Genomic DNA, 18,614 nt, shown 5'->3' with positions numbered 1-18,614 from the left:
ACCCAGAATTTAAAAATACATATAAATACTGTACATTTAAATCATTTACTTTAATCAGTACTATTGGAATGTGAAGAAACTTTCAACCAGCACAACAAAAAATGTTTCTGAATCTGAAGACATCTACTGCACCTTTAAGATATACAAATATAAAACTACAATTTTTTGGGGGGGGCTTGTACAAGATCAATCATTCACCCGTTTATGATATTGTTCTAATTACTTTATTGGTATATTGCTTTACTACATGATTTTATTTTTCCATTACATGTTCTCATTTTTGTGATTTAAGATATCATAATGAGGACTGAGTTTATTTATACCAGTTTGTACATCACTAAGTGACTTGTTGTCCTGCCAGGCTTAAGGAATGAATATACCCATACAATAGAGATACCACCACCTGCTTAAATCACATACAGAATAAAACCGGCTCGTCCAGAATTTCTGTGGCCTCTTTTCTCCCACACACTGCTTCTCATTTTCGGCATTTTCAGTGAGACACACCTGAGCAGACATTTGACCAGACGCTGTTATTGTCCTATGACATAAGCACAACATTGTGACATATTTATTGCGAAAGTTTGAAGCTAAAACTCTGTGTCAAGTGTAAAAAAGTCCATTCTTGATCTTACAGCTAATATATAACATCAGACTCATAAAGTTTCCTCTTTAGGAAACACTTAGTTTCCTCATAAATGTCAAACGTCACGTTTAGTCATTAAACAAATTGATAAAGACGTGAGTAGTAGGCCGCAAGATTTAAACTCGGTTTCTGCAGGGCAGCTCTGCATAGTTTAGAACCAACCCTAATTAAACTCACCTGATTAAACTAACTGAGTGCTTTAGGCTTGTTTACCTACATGTTGAAGCAGGGCTGGAACTAAACTCTGCAGAGCTGTGGCCCTCAAGGAACAGGGTATATACACAGCTAGTGTTTTTTAGCCAATGATAAACTTCCTGTGAAACTGTAATATGGCTATTTTCGATTTCATAAGTTTTCTTATAGAGCTTCGATTTTGTTATGTCATTAAAATGCATTCAGTTAAATAGACTTAAATATTAACTTAGTTGTTCAAGCATAAAACGAGATGAAAGACTAAGCACTAGTGCCGTCAGTACCAGCAGGCTAGAGCAGATACTACATTGAAAATACTGGAATACTAATGGAATGCTAGTAGAATTTAATGCAGTGCTTTGTGTATCTATCAGGCAGTGAGGATAATTGAATTTTGACGATTTTTTAAATAGAAAGAAAGTCACCGGAAGCCCAGGTGCCGGCTGGCTGAAAAGTAAAGGTCCGTGTGCATATTTTCGCACCCCTAATTTAGACAGCAGCCTTCAGGTTAAAAACTGGTTTAAAAGCATGATAAGTATATTTAACGTTTTATGTTGGGATCACTAAAATACTTTTTTTGTAATGAATCGGCCCGTATAAGAAATAGCATTTACTGAATTGGCAACTTCCAAACTTCATTCTGTGAATCACCGTGCTTAAAATGATCCTAAACAAAATGAATATGCAATAAAACTCAGAAGCGTTCACGTATAAATAATAATGCCAAATCAAACAATTTATTATCTTAATAGTATAGTGAGCCATGGCTGCTGAGAGGTTATGAACTTTTAAACAACAGGAGCGAAAGGCTTGGAAACTCCTGTCAAATGTTCTTCCAGCATAAATGTTGGAGGCACATAGGCTACAGGGCGTGTTCTTTATTGGCGAATGATGCTGACCGGAAAGTGAAAGCAAAAGTGAATCGCCGGTGTTACACCCCGGCTCTGTTCCTCACTGAGAAGAGGTTTCTCAGAAATCGACTGTTTAAAGTAAGCTAAAGCTATTAGGGCAGATATTGGCAACAATCGACCTCCATAAATAGGACCCGCATTTCCATTCATCCCGCAGTGAGAAAGAAGGACCGTGGAGGGTAGGAGAGCTTCGGTAATCCCTTTTATTGTATCAGATTTAGACACATTTTGAACATAGCTTGATGTAGCTTTGTTTAAAGCTCGATTTATTTTTGTCGTTTGTTTGACCTAAACGTCAGTTACATTCGAGGCAATCGTTCAAATGCAGTGAGCCTGCTAATAATAACTGCTGGCTAACTTGATGTAATTTATGTAGACAACAAAAAAATCTAAAACTGAATAACATTTCATACGAGACAGTTATTTTTCACCTCCTAGGGGGCGCATAAGGGCTCAGGAAGTTCACTATAGTTTTGCCGCAGGTTTGAACTAATGCTTTTGTTAATTTATAAGTATTTATTTGTGCATATTTTTGTGTGCTGCTATTTGAACCTATTAAGATAGTTATACAGGTCTATTTAATCGTTAACAAAATTGTTTGATTGTTTAATACATTATTGCTGCTTTATTTATTTATTTATCCATCTATTATTTATTAATTACTTATTTATGCTTTAAATTGATCTGGCTGGCTCTGGTTCTGTTATTCTTCTTTTTTAATCTAGCTGCTGTTAAAAATCAGAAATAAGATAAAAGTTAATAAGTTACACTAAGTCTATAACCTTTGTCTTTCTAATCAAATTTATCTAAGAATAAGCAAGATGAAGAACAAAGTCTACAAAGGACTAAATCACACTATTATATATAGATTTAAAAAAAAGCTTTAATGGCCTACAAGACATAAACCATATTAAACCCCTTAACTATCACCATTCCACCACTAGGACACTTAAGTTTACATCAAAATTTTGCAATCAAATCATAATGTAATCAAGACAAACTATATACCATTGGACAGATTACATGTTTTACGAGACACTGCTCGCTGCAAAGCCACTTGAGCTCCAGTGAGAGGGAGCTTGAGCTTGAGCTCCTCGTCCTATAAGCTGTTTTGATGCCTACACCCACCCCATCCCTAACCCCCAGTGACATCACTCAAAGAAGAAGTGCAAGGAAGGAGGGGCTAGAGCTCAAGCTCCCCCTTGATGGAACTCAGCTCTGCCCAAGTGGCTCTACAGTGAGCACTACTTGTGTTTTGCCAGTTTATATATATATATATATATATATATATATATATATATATATATATAAATACAGAGTAAAAGATATAAACACCATTACAGTAACCTTACAACCTCTGGAAGCATTTATTTTCATTTTGTAAACCATATTGTAGTCTAATCATGACTAATGTATCATTTGAAAGCTTAAAATGTCTAGTTTTTATCTGGTAATTTAATAGATATTACTGAGCAAACGTTATTTATTAGCCTGTGCATAACAAGGCTACTCGTCAGAGTCGTAAAGTATTACATTGCTACAGCAATTGACTGGTAAAATACTTTAGATGTTTTTAAAGGCTACGTTCAAATCAAATACCACCAAACTTGACATACTACTTTGGAATTGTATGTCCACTTAACGAATACTGTAAAAAGCATTAAAAAAAATAAGGTTCATATTCTTCAAACATGGGGTCACCAGTGCTCTTGTAGGGTCACAAGTGGAAACCTTTATGTCATGGTGCTCATGGATCTATCATACACCCATGCAGCTAAAAAGACGTTTGGCGCGATTTGTTGCCGTTTTCCAACCCTAATTTTCACGTTTTGCACCACATTGTTTAAATAGCAAATCCATAATAGGATCCAAAAATTGCAAAAGTGATTCGGACACGACCTTAATGCTTTTGCGCTATGTGCTTTATACTTTATGCCTAGATTGTTAAAATAGAGCCCCATGTCTGGTAACCAAACATAATTTTACTGAAAGTTCATTTTTTGAGATATCCACATCAAATTTGGAATGTAATTTGTTCAGATATTTAGCTCTGATTTTGTCAAATTTAGGATAAAACATGTTTTGTAAAATATGTAATATATTAAAGTATTAATTTATTGATTTATTATTTTCATAAACATAAAGGCACATAACTTTAGTTTTATTCATTTATATATTTTAATGTGTGCACCAAAGTGTTGAAGATTGGCAATCATTTGAGTTGAATACGTCATTTTCATGTCTGTTCAAAAAATGGGGGCAACAGTTAAGGGGTTTAGAATCTGGGATGTGTTGCTATTTGTATTTTCGTAATGTAATTAGCAAATTAGACTGCTTCAGATTTCTTTTATTTTGTAATAGTTTGAATGGTCAGTAAGAATACATTGCTCTCTGTTATTTCTATAGTGCTTTATAAAATGTAGATTAGGTCAAAGCCACTTTACAAGGATGAAAAGGAAATAATAAATATTTCAGAATTTCATTATTGTGGAACATATTTAATAAATCAGACAGGCTTTAGAATTGCAGATTTCTTTCTCAATTTTTTGTATTTTTATTGCATTCATTTTTAACTTTTTCATAGATATGTTTCACTGAGCTTTTTACATTTAATAAACAAAACAATTGAATATAAATATCCAGAAAGAGTGGAAAAAAATTATATTAATTAAATAAATTAGAATAAAATAAATAAGTAAAATTAAAAACAATGTGAATAAATAAACCACCGTAATCATACAGTAGCATTTGTGTATAATCAAAGTAAAATATGATAACACTAATTTGTTGCTTTTTTAATTGTTAATCCTGTTGTGTGTTATTTTTTTAGCCCATACTGTAGTACCTACAGTAATCTATGTTTGTACATTTTTCAGACAATAAATTACAAGGAACATTAATTGTGGGAATGTTTGCATTTTTTTTCACAATAAACGAACTTTTTTGACAGGAAGGAAGAGCTAGAAAACAGACAGGAAGTGCTAGAAAGAACCAACATGTCTAAACCCACAATGATGCCTTCGCCCATTTGTTTGGTGGAGAATGTGAACGGATCACTCAGCATCTGTAAAGATGCCATAGATTTTCTCAGTAATATTAATGAGCCGGTGGTGGTGGTGTCTGTGGTGGGACTCTACCGTACGGGGAAGTCTTACCTCATGAACCGACTAGCTGGACAACAGACAGGTAAGGGAACCATCAAAACTTAAAGCGTTAGTTTACCCAAAAGTGTAAAATATATGATTAATTACTCACTTCGTGACAACCTTGCCAAAGCTAACTGTGAGATATGTAAACGGGATTGCAAGAGGTGGAAATAAAAAGGCTACATTTAACTCAACAAACAGTTGTTGAATGTGAAATAAATAGAAAATAAGGAACGTCCTGGATCTGTTTCTTCACTCTTCTTTATTCTTTTTTATGTATGAAATATTGGATCGTGTTTCGGTATCGGTAGATACTCAAAATCAAATGACTCAGACTTGAAGGCAAAAAAAAAAAATTGATCAGGCCATCCCTAATTTTAGGTGAAAGCTCTCTCATCCACTCTAGTCAGCAATTGTCCCAACTCGTTTAAATTCCAGAAAGGTACCAAAAATATCTTTAAAACAGACCATACATTAACATGTGTTTCAAACAGAGGTATTTATGTGCGGACAATTAACAGGATAAACATCACTGCACAATGCTTTTAAATGTGCTCAATATACTGACACAGAGAAAAGGAAACTGTTGAACAAAGTCATTCTTTTTGTTTTATGTGCGCACAAATGTATTCTCGTAGCTTAATAATGTTCAGATTAGACCACTGACGGCATATAGTCTGTTTTGAGGATGGTATTTCTCTTGACTTTGAATGACTCAGGAACCCTGCTGTCTATGGAGGATGAGGGAGCTCTCAGATTTCATCCAAAATATTGTAATTTGTATTCCGAAGATGATCTCAGGGTTTTGGGGTTTTGGAACAACATAAGGATGAGAAATTAATAACATCGTTAGAATTTTCTGGGTGAACTAACACTTAGCTCACTTAACTCCCAGTTTAGTTCCAACCCTAATTACACACACCTGATCAAACTAATTGAGTGCTTTAGGCTTGTTTGATTCCTACAGGTAGATGTGTTGAAGCAGGGCTGAAACTAAACTCTGGAGAGCTGTGGCCCTCCCGGAATTGAGTTTGACACACTGCTTTAGCTACATCAGGGGTGTCCAAACTAGGTCCTCGAGTGCCGGTGTCCTGCAAATTTCATCTCCAACCTTAATCAAACACACCTGAACCAGCTAATCAAGCTCTTACTAGATATACTAGAAACATCCTGGCAGGTGTGTTGAAGCAAGTTGGAGCTAAACTCAGCAGGACACCGGCTTTCCAGGGCTGAGTTTGGACACCCCTGAGGTACATCATGCTAATTACAGAAATGTAATTGTCTCAGGCTTTGCTCTCGGCAACACTATTGAGTCAAAGACCAAAGGTATCTGGATGTGGTGTGTCCCTCACCCGAAAAAACAAGGACACACTTTGGTTCTGCTGGACACAGAGGGACTGGGTGATGTTGACAAGGTGAGGACAAGGCCAGATTTGATAGTTTTTTGTGAGCTGAAGTTGAAGCTGATCTGTGTGTGTGTGTGTGTGTGTGTGTGTGTGTGTGTGTGTGTGTTTCAGGGAGACTCTAAGAACGACGGCTGGATCTTCTGTTTGGCTGTTCTTCTCAGCAGTACTCTGGTGTACAACAGCCGTGGCACCATCGACAACAGCGCACTGGAGAAACTGCAGTATCCTTTAGCCTGCCAATTTCTCCTCCACATACTCCAAACTCAGTCCCGGAGGTCTGGTGTCCTGATGAGTTTATTTCAAACTGCCTTCAACACACCTGCCCGGAAGTCTCTAGTACAGGCATGTGCAAACTCGGTCCTGGAGGGCCAGTGTCCTGCAAAGTTTAGTTCCAACCCCAATCAGACACACCTGGGCTAGCTAATCAAGCTCTGACTAGGCTTTCTAGAAACATCCTTGCAGGTGTGTTGAAGCAAGTTGGAGCTAAAATCTGCAGGACACCAGCCCTCCAGAACCGAGTTTGAACACCCCTGCTCTAGTATATCTAGTAAGAGCTTGATTAGCTGGTTCAGGTGTTTTTGATTAGGGTTGGAGCTAAACTCTCCAGGACCGAGTTTGAACACCCCTGACATACACCATTATACACTTTATACGCAGTTGTTATTTCTTAATGTGCTGCAGCTACATCACTGAGCTCACAGAGCAGATCAAGATCAGAACAGCAGAAGCAGCAGACGAGGAGGATGAGGAGGACTCAAAGTTTGTGCTTTTCTTCCCATCATTCACCTGGGTCGTGAGAGATTTTACTTTGGATTTGGTGATTGATGGAAAGAATGTTAATGAAGACCAGTACCTAGATTTTGCCCTGCAGCTGAGGAAAGGTATTTAAGATAGATATTGATCGTAAATGGTGAAAGTTGATGATCTTCTGATGGTAGTGTTTTTTTCTCTCCCCTCCCAAAAAAACCCATTAAATTTAGGTAATAATAAGAAGGCATTGGAATACAATCTGCCCCGTCAGTGCATTCGAAACTACTTCCCATCCCGGAAGTGTTTTGTGTTCCCATCTCCAGCCTCACCTGAGAAGATGAAGCAATTAGAAAGTCTGCAAGAAAAAGACCTTGTACCAGATTTTCTGGAGGTCACAGGTCGTTTCTGTGAGCACATCTTTCGCAACAGTGTTGTGAAAACACTGAAAGGGGGGCATAAAGTCACTGGTAAATGTAAGTATTTTATCAATTTTAGTTGCTGAAGAATTTTATTCAGGGTTCACACGGGTCATGCAATGTCATGTAATTTAGGTCTAACATTGAAAGTCAGGAAATTTAACATATTTATTTTGAGTTGGGGATATCAGGGACTTTTTATTTTAATTTCCATTTATCAAAATGTTTTTTTTCTGCTCCATGTTTTTTCTTTATCATGCTATTTCAAAAGTGTTGCCCATTGTTATTTTATTTGTTGGCTCTTTTCACTGCCATTTTTTTCTATGGGCAATCAAATACTGTCACCAGGCTGTATCTGGTAAAATATTTACTTTTTATCTGCTCAATGCTCAACCAGTCCCTCCAGGAATTTTAAAATGACTGATTTTTTGCAGTGCTTTTTCTCAAAATGTGCAGCAATATTTGTGACATTTAGTTGTTAAGTTGTTTTGCTGTGGCTAAATTGCAGTTAAATCACATGATAAAGAGGGTCACGTACCTAAGCAGAAGTGCTGTGTCATGTCTATGACAACTCAAGGTTTCAGAACACCAGATAAGCACTTTCTGTTTACAAATATAGTGTTACTTAATTTTAAAAAAGAGAACTGAGTACTGGATGGCTAAAATCTGTAGCAAATACAAAAACTGCAAGCTCTTCTTAATTAGTTTGGTTTTACTTTATATTTACCCATACAGTATATACACAGACTTCACATTTTCAGTCTCCCAGCCCAAATGCCAAGACAAAATCACAACTTTTAAAATCTGATTTCTTTAAAAATCAGTGAGCTTCACTGCCTGATTTATATATGATATAAAGTTGGTCTCAGACTGGACAAGAAGCACTGCAGTAACCCATGTTTTTGGAAATTTGTTTTACCCCAATATTTTTAATGGAGTTTCTGTGCTAGCCTGCTGATCCTGACGGCGCTTGCCTTTACACAGCTTTTCATTTAGTTTTACGTTTGAACTACTAAACGAATGCTTAAGTCTATTTAACTGATTGTATTTTAATTACATTGTAGCATCAATGCTGTAAAAGGAATCCTATGTAATTGAAAATAGTCATATAAACATTTCACCTGGAGCTCATTGTTGGCTGAAAACGCTGGCTGTGCATATACCCAATTGCTAAATTTTAGAGGGACTGATCAACTCTTTTCTCTTCATTATACAGCTTTACCTCATGGAATTTGACATTTGGTTCAGAGTGTGAACCCTGTTCATTGATCAGACCCATATCAGATCAGCCTTTGTAATCAAACAGCTCAAAATATGGAGTTGGTAAATAAAAGTGTTTGTGTATTTCCAGTGCTTGGACATCTGGCTAAGATTTACGTGGACACGATCAGCAGTGGTAAAGTGCCCTGTCTGGATAACGCCGTGGTTGCTCTGGCAAATCTAGAGAACAAGTGTGCTGTTGAAGAAGCTTTCAAAGTGTATGAGAGAGGGATGGAAGAGGTGAGACATCACAAATCCCACTCATAGTAATGTACCGACGGGATTTTATATGCCTTTAGTGTTGCAAAAGTAACAATAACATTGAGGATTATCTGTCATTATCATATCTATTTCGTATGAAACAAATCAGTCAATATTTAAGCTCTAAATCCAAAAGTTTTGCGGGGATAGTTACCCAAAAATGTACCCAAAAATGACGATTTACTCACCCTCAAGTAGTTACTAAAATTAATGAGTTTTTTATTCTGTTGAACAAAAAGAAGATATTGTGAGAAATGTTGCAAACCTGTAGTCATTTACTTCTATTTTACGAAAAACAAATACTTTGGAATTTGTTTACGTTTCCTTTTTTTTTATCTTTTGTGCAACAGAAAAAAACTCATTAAAGTTTGTGACAAGTAAAATATGAGAAAATGATGACAGAATTGTCAGTTTTGGGTGAACTGTCTTTTTAAGTGTCCGAATGGTCACAGGTATTGAGACAAAGCATGCTTTTGTTTGCAGGTGAAGAAGACATTTCCAGTAAATGTGGATGAAATCTCCTCTGAACACCAGAGGTTTAGCAGTCTGGCCAACGCTGAGTTCATGAAACGCTCCTTTAAAGACGAAAAACAAGAATACATTAATCAACTGAAAGTGAGTTTTAGATAACTTTAATTCTGTGCACAATCATAAACACGACAGAGGATTTGAAAGAAAACCTCACAGTTAGCTTTTTATTCCTGCTGTAGAACTTTTCACTTTAGCACAGTTTCAGTTCAGTCTTTCTCCAGTTTGACATTAATGATCACAGTTTTTCACATCTGACCCAAAAAAGATTTTTTTTTCTTAATTCCTTTTTATTATATTTTAACATGTACATACACATTTCAATGTGTCAGATCCAACACAAACCAACAAACAAACAAATGAACAAACAAAACAAAACAAAAGGCTTCTCAGTATTTTAGATCAGAATACAATATCACCTCTGTTACTAATCTTCTAATAAAACATTTTCAAATCCACCACCTTTTAAAAACAACACAAAAGGTTCCCAAACTTCATCAAAAATGATGCATCTATTTTTTAATCATACAAGTAATTTTTTTTCCATTGTCATGTTTGTTACCATCTCTTTCAGCCAACATCCTATTGTTGGTGCACATATACTTTTCCAGTTTAAAGAAATAAGCCATTTCACTTGCAGAACACATATATTCATAAATTCTTTTTAAAATTTATCTTCTTGGGATATAAATGAAATTTTAAAAAAAATAAAGGAGATTAACATTTAAAGGTGTTAGATTAACAATTAAAGGTGTATTAACATCAAGAATATTTTCTATAATTTCTTTCACACCTAAGAATTTTTCTTTTATCACTAAAGTAAACTTTGTAACACTTTATTTAACATAAGCTCCTCAGCAAAGTTTAGTCTAGTATTTTCAGATTTGACTGCAGAGTCGAGACACTCTTTACCCTGTTCATTGCATGGTGAGCCACTCCAACTGCAGTATTGAACTTATTGGCCATAGACCTTCTCAGCATTATCTAATGCTATTGTGTATTTGTGTTTTATCCAGATTTTTATGGGGAGTTTTAATGATGGATTATTTTAGAAATCTGAGATTTGGAATTGCTAATTTCTCTTTGTATGGCTGAAAAGATAATCACTTTGATATTTATCTAGACAACCTGCTATTGAATGTTTTTTGTGGCCCATTAAAGGTTCATCAAAATCTTCTAAAGGCTGCCAGTTAAATTTGCATTGCTAGAAAATTACAAAAAAAAATTAAAATCACCATACCAGATTTACACCCATGACAGAGAGAATCTGTACAGGTCCTTATAAGTGTTATTTTTCAAAAATGTAAACAAAGAAGCTTATATAACATTTTATTTAACTCATGAAATACGATAATACAAAAATTATTTTCTACTGCTATTTGGATTAGTCTAAAATGAGACTTTAAAATTTAGCAAATGTTCACTGTAATGTAGGTTTATTAATTAAATTTTTATATCATGTGTTACAGTGTATTGCAGTATGTCAAAAATTCATATTTAGTTGAAGTGTTTAATATTCATTCATTCATTTTCTTGTCGGCTTAGTCCCTTATTAACCCGGGGTCGCCACATCAGAATGAACCGCCAACTTATCCAGCACATTTTTACGGGTTTTTACTTCCAGCGGCAACGTGTTATAATATTCCAATGTAAAAAAAAAAAGTAATTATATATCTTAATACACACACACATGTATATGCGATTTATGCATATGTGTATGCATGTATTTCTAGGAAAAAATCGATGTGTACTATGGATGCCTGCTTGAAGACAATGGCTTGGCATCAAAGAAAAAGTGTGAAGATCTGCTGAAGGATCTGTTCTCTGAAATGAATAAAAAGTTGCAGGATGGAGTGTACAGTCAGCCTGGTGGATATGAACTCTACTGCAAAGACAGAGACGTCATCGTTGAAAAGTACCGCAGAGAACCCAACAAAGGTGTACTGGTGAGGACACTTTCTCCATGTATTTTTATAAAATTGTTAAAGGAGACCTATCACTAGAGTGTGTATGTGAAGTTTCAGCTCAAAATATCACACTGAAAATGTTTCATAAACTACCCCTTTTAGCCTTTGATCCAAATTGTGCTGTTATGGTGTCTGTCGCTTTAGATTCACATGAGATTGTCCTCTTCTCAAAATGGAGTGGAGCTATAAATGGAAACGTGTCAGCATAGTGGCAGCTTCAAAAACAAAACTACTGTCCTATGCTAATGATAGAGAGATCGTCATTAATGAGCGGGATTTTCCCTTCTGATGACATGTACAATCAGTATTTCTGCAGACTGTTTTCAGAAATTTTTACCATTAGAAGCTGGTTATATTGACAGACTGTTGCCTTACAACTGTGTTTAAACCGATAATAAAAGGGATTTTTGCATAATAGCTCTGCTTTAAAGGAGTAGTTCATTTTCAGAAGAAAAGTAAACACAGTTATCACTTACTCAGCCTCCACTAGTTCTAAAACTTATTAGATCTCATCTTCTGTTTCTACACAAAAGAAGATATTTTGAAAGATGATGAAAAATTAAGTTACCATTGACTTCCATTGTATGAAAAAAATACACTTCGTAAGTGAACAATTATTTGAAGGCACGATAATAAAATAAACAGCAAAACAAATTAGAACAGCGTTATATATTTTGCTGACTTAAGTACTTTATCCCAAATGTTTTAAAGAATGTTAAAATATAGAGAAATAAGCACTTTGAACATTCATTCATTCATTTTCAACTGATTTTTGCTGGGGCCGGGTCACGGGGCAGCAGTCTCACGAGAGAACCCCAGAACTCCCCTCTCCAGACACTTCCACCAGCTCCTCCGGGGGGATCCCGAGGCGTTCCCAGGCGAGCCATGAGACTCAGGCCCCGTTTACACTAATGCGTTTTAGTTTGAAAACGCATAAGTTTTGCTACGGTTACGCCAACCGTCCACACTACGCCGGAGTTCTCGAGCGCCGAAAACGGAGCGTTTCGAAAACGCTGGAGAGGCCGTTTTCATTCTGAAACGCTGCTGCTCCGTCTCAGTGTGGATGATTGAAAACGGAGACATCTGAAAACGGAGGCGGGGCTGCAGACATTCGCCTCTCTGATTGGGGCTTTTCCTGAATATTAAGTAGCCAAACACACAGTTCAGTCCTGCATTTTCTCCTTGTTCAGACTTCGCAAGTTTGATCAAGGCTGCAGTCTCTTCTTCTCAGTTTGATATGGAAAACGGACTATACCGAGGACACGCGTCAATCTTCAAAGGGAACAGTGTACTTTATAACTTCATTCACATCACCTTGGCTACGTTGTTTCACTTTCTCAACAATAAAATGTAAACATGATTTAAGGAACTGCCTATTTTCATTTTGATATTAACAACTAAACAGACAGCAGACATGTTGAGGCGCCGTGCTGCATATATGAGCGTCATCTCACTGTGTGGATATTTATAACAAAACGGAGCCGATAACAACTGCCTCCTTTCAATTTCAGTGAAAATACGAAACACACCCTCTCTTTTGCTGAATATCAGTTTTAATAATCGATAATGGCCATTATAAAAGTATAACATACAATAAGTTTTTACATTATAGGAAATAAAGGCATGCGATCAGTCAATATACAGAATAGGCTACGTGGTTACATTAATCATTAACTTATCTTTGCGCTTAGCCACGTTACCTGAGAAAAAATCCAATGACCAAAGTCAGGGAACATGTCGTTAGATAAAGACAACAAGATGAATGAAATATCCCGTTTAATAAATATAGTGAGATTAGATCCAGCGGGAGATGCTTGATGAGAAGTCCGACTAGCAGAGCTCTCATCTGGGTAGACAGGCTGCAGCGCTTGGCAGAGAGTGTCTGTGTGGTCAAGTGATGTGCGTTTTCAGCGTTTTGGTGTGGACGGAGAGCAGTTCAGAAACGCTGGGTAAAACGCGTGTGGACGCGGATCGTTTTCATTCTACAACGCCGTTTTAAAACTAAAACGCACCAGTGTAAACGGGGCCATAGTCCCTCCAGCGTGTCCTGGGTCGTCCCTGAGGCCTTCTCTCGGTGGGACATGCCTGAAACCACTCCTTAGGTAGCAGTTCAGGAGGCATCTGAAACAGATGCCAGAGGCACCTCAGCTGACTTCTCTCGATGTGGAGGAGCAGCGGCTCTACTCGAGTTCCTCCCAGGTTACAGAGCTCCTCACCCTATCTATAAGGGTGCACCCTGCCACCCTGCAAAGGAAACTTATTTTGGCTGCTTGTATCCAAGATCTTCTTCTTTAGGTCATGACCCAAGGCTTATGACCATAGGTGAGAGTAGGAGCATAGATTGACTGATAAATCGAGAGCTTTGCCTTTTGGCTCAGCTCCTTCTTTACCACAACGGACCGGTACATCAATCACATTACTGCTGCCGCTGCACCAATCCACCTGTCAATCTCACGATCCATACTTCCCTCACTCGTGAACAAAACCCCAAGATACTTTAACTCCTCCAATTAAGGTAAGGACTTTCCTCCACCTTTTTTCTGTGGAGCATCATGACCTCGGACTTGGAGGTGCTGATTCTCATCCCAGTCAGGTTACACTTGGCATCAAACCAACCCAGTGCATGCTGTAGGTCCATGTTCGATAAAGCCGACAGGACGACATCGTAAATTGATTGAAATTACACTTTAAGCTTCAAAAGCTCTCAGCCTTAAAGCCAGGACACACTAAGCCGACAGTTGGCCATTGGGCTTTGATAGTGCAGCTAGATGGTTTGTTGTGTTCCACACATTGCCTCTTGTCAGATTAACATCAGAGCTTGTTGCCTTGATTCAGGATGTTGAATCGGCGTCAGTCATTGGCTGAAGAGAGCGCTCTGACAAGTTACTCAGTAACAATTCAGAGCATGAATGTGACGTAGTGAAGTGACCTACTGTATCAAGTAAACATGATTTCTGCATGAATCCTGTGGAATGTAGTAAAAAAACAACATCCCATGATTCAAATTAATAAATTTATTTTCTTTCATCAGGACATCAGAAATGACTTAATGTACACTGCAAATTCATGAAATTGATTTGTAAGTCAAACCAGAAAGTCTGTTTTTCATGTGTTAAAAAACTTCCTATATTCAGTAGTTCAGGGAATACCAGGGGTCAGGGAATTTCTGGAATATCCTACATTTTTAAAAGGCCTATTCCAGTTATTTAAAGTCAGAATTTTTTTTCAATATATTTCAATGTTCAGAAAAGCTTCTTTTTCATGTATGTTCTTCATTCCATTTAATTAAAGTCGAATAAAATTAAATATATTTGTTTATTTTCCATCTCTTTTTCATTTAAATTCAAAAGAGAAGCAAAAAGTGAAAGAAATAGCAGAGTAGCGGGAGAACAAGCAGTGAAAATAAAACTACTTTATATGTTTACCTGTGGGTTTTTGCGGGCTGAAGTGGGACAAAACTTCAGCATGTTGAATCGGCGATGGCCACTGGCTGAAGAGAGCACTCTGACAAGTCATTCAGCTACGAATCAGATCGCGAGTGTGACGTAGTGAAGTGACCTATTAAGTAAACATGATTTCAGCAGGAATCCTGTAGGATGTAAAAAAAACAAGAACTCCCATGATTCCACATCACCATCATCAAAATATGCATTTGGTTGTAGTGAATATGCACCCTCTAGTGGCGAAAATTACATGCTGTGCCTTTAAGGTGTGTCTGTATGTGTGTGTTTATGTGCAGGCCGAGGCCGTGCTGCATGAGTTTCTGAACGAACGAGGAGCTGAAGCAAACAGCATCCTCTACACAGATACAAAACTCACTGAAAACGATAAAAAGATTCAAGGTAAATCTTTGCAATGAAACGTTTGGCCCTGGAGCACTTGTAATTAAAAAAACACACACACAACATTTTAACCACATTTAAATCTTGATGTTTTTTTCTTCCTCAATCTTGATTAAACTTGCAGAGGAGAAGGAGAGGAATGCTTTGATGCAACAGAAGTGTGAGGAGGAACAGGAGAAACGAATAGAGAGCGAACGAATGATGGCGGCAGAAAAAGTGCGGCAGGATGACCAAATCAAGCAGATGCAGGAGAAGTTTGAGAAGGAACGAGAGCAAATGCAGCAGGAGACGGAGAAAGCCATCGACAGCAAACTAAAGGAGCAGGAGGAGATGCTGAATAAAGGCTTTAAGGAGAGGGCTGATCTCCTATCTGAGGAAATCAATGATCTGAAAAAAGAGAAGAAAGGATTTATGGAAGAATACATCATGCCTATTGTTGGAGCTGCGGCACAAATCCTTCCTACAATTCTTGATTACAGAGTGATGATGAAAGGAATGAAATATGGAAAAGTAAAAATATAATTAATGTTTACATTTAAATCCCTGTTGTGACCAATTGATTGGCTGTTGACTGTTTATACAGCTTACCAGATGTAATCATGTTTATTTAGGAGCATAGTATTTAGTTTGATAAAAAGTGGTGTCCTAGATCACATAGGTGTGTACTGAAAGTATCTGCTTTGTTTCTGATGATGGAAAAATCAATGATATTAAGATTATTTCATAGCCCTTAATTGCACCTTGATTGCACATTCTGCCATATTATATGTATGGATTCAAGCATTATGTTCATTTTAATAAATTCATTAATAAAAAAAAATTCTGTTGTCACAAGTTTATTTTCTTTGATCAAGACAAAAGAATTGATGTAATGTACACTGTGTAGGGTCCAGCCAGTTGGTCCAATGATGGTTTCCACTGGTGGATGAAGGTTCACTGCATGTTCGGTCTTTCCAGTGCACAATGTTGATTTATATTAAACTTAACTCATATCTGACTCCAATTTTAGTATGAGGTGGTTTAGAATATTAATATATTTATCCTCGTTTTATCTGACTCCAATTATAAAACATTGATAAAGTTATTTTGTTTCCTTTCACATTATTTTGGATTATGATTGAATATTCTTTCGATTTGTTATTATACCTTATTCTCATTTATTCAGATTCTGATAGCATCTCGAGTCTTGCACCGGCCGGGTATACAATCTCTTAATACAAGCTTGTCAGTCTTTGTCATTAAACAGAGGCGATTAACCACTCTCCTAAAAAGGCAGAACCCGACTTAGTTTAGGAGATTTTTTATGTGGTCCCCATAGATCTGCTATTTACTAAATCAAGACAAAGTATTTTAACAATAATCGCACAGGATTATAAGTTTGTAGATGAAGGCCTAAATACCCACATTTAAATTAGTTTTAACAATATTTTGTTGTTCTAAATAGAAAACCCATTGTTGGCCTTTTACAGTCTAAGTATACTTGAATTAATGCCAATGTGTAAGTCGGATCTCTAACAACATCAACATCGTATAGCGTGCCACACTGCTCCGTCTAACGTGTTTTAGCCCGTTACTAACCTGTACAGTGGCTTGTAGTGCTATGGAAAACAATATTTACCAGTGATAATAACACGAGGACTGTTTGAATAATTCAAAACATAACAATTTATTAGTCAGGTAAATATGTATTATGCCAATTCATTCAGTCAATTCATAAACGATCAATATAAAACATCAAATTGTCAAAGACAAATCCAAGATTAAAAGATGCATACCTGACTTCAAAATACATAACATGGAGCGTAAGCTCCATGTTACGGGCTGATCTGGGTAAGCAGAATCACACATTTCTCAAACCTTACCTTAAGTAATCCAAGAATTCCCCCAAGGAAAGGGGTGTGTGTATAACAAAAGGCATTTGCATTTGGTGCTGCCTATAGTAAAGGCACACCCTTCACAGTGGTTCAAAAGGTCCCTGAAGTTATATATTTATTGTTTTGATTGTGTCTATTTCTGAGAGAATGAGACCATTATACCAGTCACACTGAGACATTTCAAATGATATCAAACATGATAGATAAAGTCACTTGGGTTAATTGTCAAAGACATCAAAATATTTGTAATATCTCAATTCTTGCAACTGCAAATCCATGAAATTGATTTGGAAGTCAAACCAGAAAGTACATTTTCACAGGTTTTTGAAATATCCTGATATTTTAAAAGGTCTATTTACTGTAGGATATTTAAAGTCAGAGAATTTTGCTCTTATATATTTCAATGTTCAGAAAAGAAAAATAAATGTTCTTTATTCCCTTTAAATTAAGTAAAATAAAATGAAACATTTGTTTATTTTCTGTTCCTTTTTCATTTAAATTTAAATGAGAAGCAATAAGTGAAAGAAATAACAGAGTAGCAGGGGAACAAGCAGTGAAAATAAAACCATATATGTTTACCTGTGGGTTTTTGCGGGCGGATACGGGACAACTTTAATACTGTGGGAGGGAGCTAGAGAAAATAATATATTTTTGCAGAATCAGGATAAAACCAGGTCTCTGTTTCAAATTGACTATTTCAAAGACTGTTAAAAATAGATGTCAAACAAACTAAATGTAAGTCTGTAAATCTTCTATTGAAATATGGGAGAGAAAAGCACCACAGCCAAAGATTCTTTTTTTTCAAAATGTAGGTAATTTGTTTATTGTTCTCATAATGGCTATTAAAAATACCAAGTAAAAATTTTACATTGTAATTATTAGGCTCTTTAGCAGTGCCTAGCATGTTTGTAAAATCTTCCATTGTAACAAAAAGGGTCTTTAAATGGGTACGACCAAGTTTTCTCATTTTAAGGCTGTTAAACAGTTAATTTTGGGAAACTGAGAATTCTGCATTATTATTTTTGCTGCATATACTGTATGTCCGAGATACAACTATTGAAAATCTGGAATCTGAGGGTTAATAAAAAAAAATAAAAAAAAACGTAATATTTAATTTGGGCAACTTTAAATGTATCATTTAAGTTCTTAGCAAAGCATATTACTAATCAAATTTTAGTTTTAATGTATTTACAGTAGGTGGTTTGCAAACGATGCTCCATGAAGGCCAAAGTCCCTTTAGGCAAGTCATTTCACTCGGCAGCCATCTTTGAAACGGCTCTCGAGCAGTAAGCTTGGGCATTCTGTCTGAATGGAAAACATCAAACTCTCCAAAATTGTTTGCCAAGCTCACGATTACATTATATATTTAGAATCACCAATAAAATTAAACAACAATCATCTCATAAGTTGTTTCT

At 36.4% G+C, this 18,614-nt stretch overlaps 1 protein-coding gene across 5 annotated transcripts; it reads left to right on the top strand.

Annotated features, from left to right (window-relative positions):
- Positions 1-864: 864 nt before the first annotated feature.
- On the top strand, positions 865-16,145 carry gbp1 (guanylate binding protein 1). Of its 5 annotated transcripts, none has more exons than XM_087239225.1 (11): positions 1,746-1,928; positions 4,704-4,935; positions 6,183-6,310; positions 6,413-6,522; positions 6,983-7,182; positions 7,282-7,524; positions 8,819-8,967; positions 9,472-9,603; positions 11,250-11,462; positions 15,223-15,325; positions 15,450-16,145. In XM_087239225.1, exons 2-11 carry the CDS (start codon positions 4,746-4,748, stop codon positions 15,845-15,847), a joined length of 1,866 nt encoding a protein of 621 aa, XP_087095351.1. In that variant the 5' UTR covers positions 1,746-1,928; positions 4,704-4,745; the 3' UTR covers positions 15,848-16,145. The 5 variants fall into 5 exon arrangements, with proteins under 5 accessions (XP_087095352.1, XP_087095351.1, XP_087095349.1 ...); XM_087239223.1 differs by having other exon boundaries at positions 4,700-4,935; XM_087239224.1 differs by having other exon boundaries at positions 1,746-1,942.
- Positions 16,146-18,614: the final 2,469 nt, after the last annotated feature.

Source organism: Danio rerio, chromosome 2 (genome assembly GCF_052040795.2).
Source record: "Danio rerio strain M-AB ecotype USA chromosome 2, GRCz13ab, whole genome shotgun sequence".
NCBI lineage: Eukaryota > Metazoa > Chordata > Actinopteri > Cypriniformes > Danionidae > Danio > Danio rerio.
Note: the sequence above shows the minus strand (reverse complement) of the source record. Positions and strands in the feature narration are given on the sequence as shown.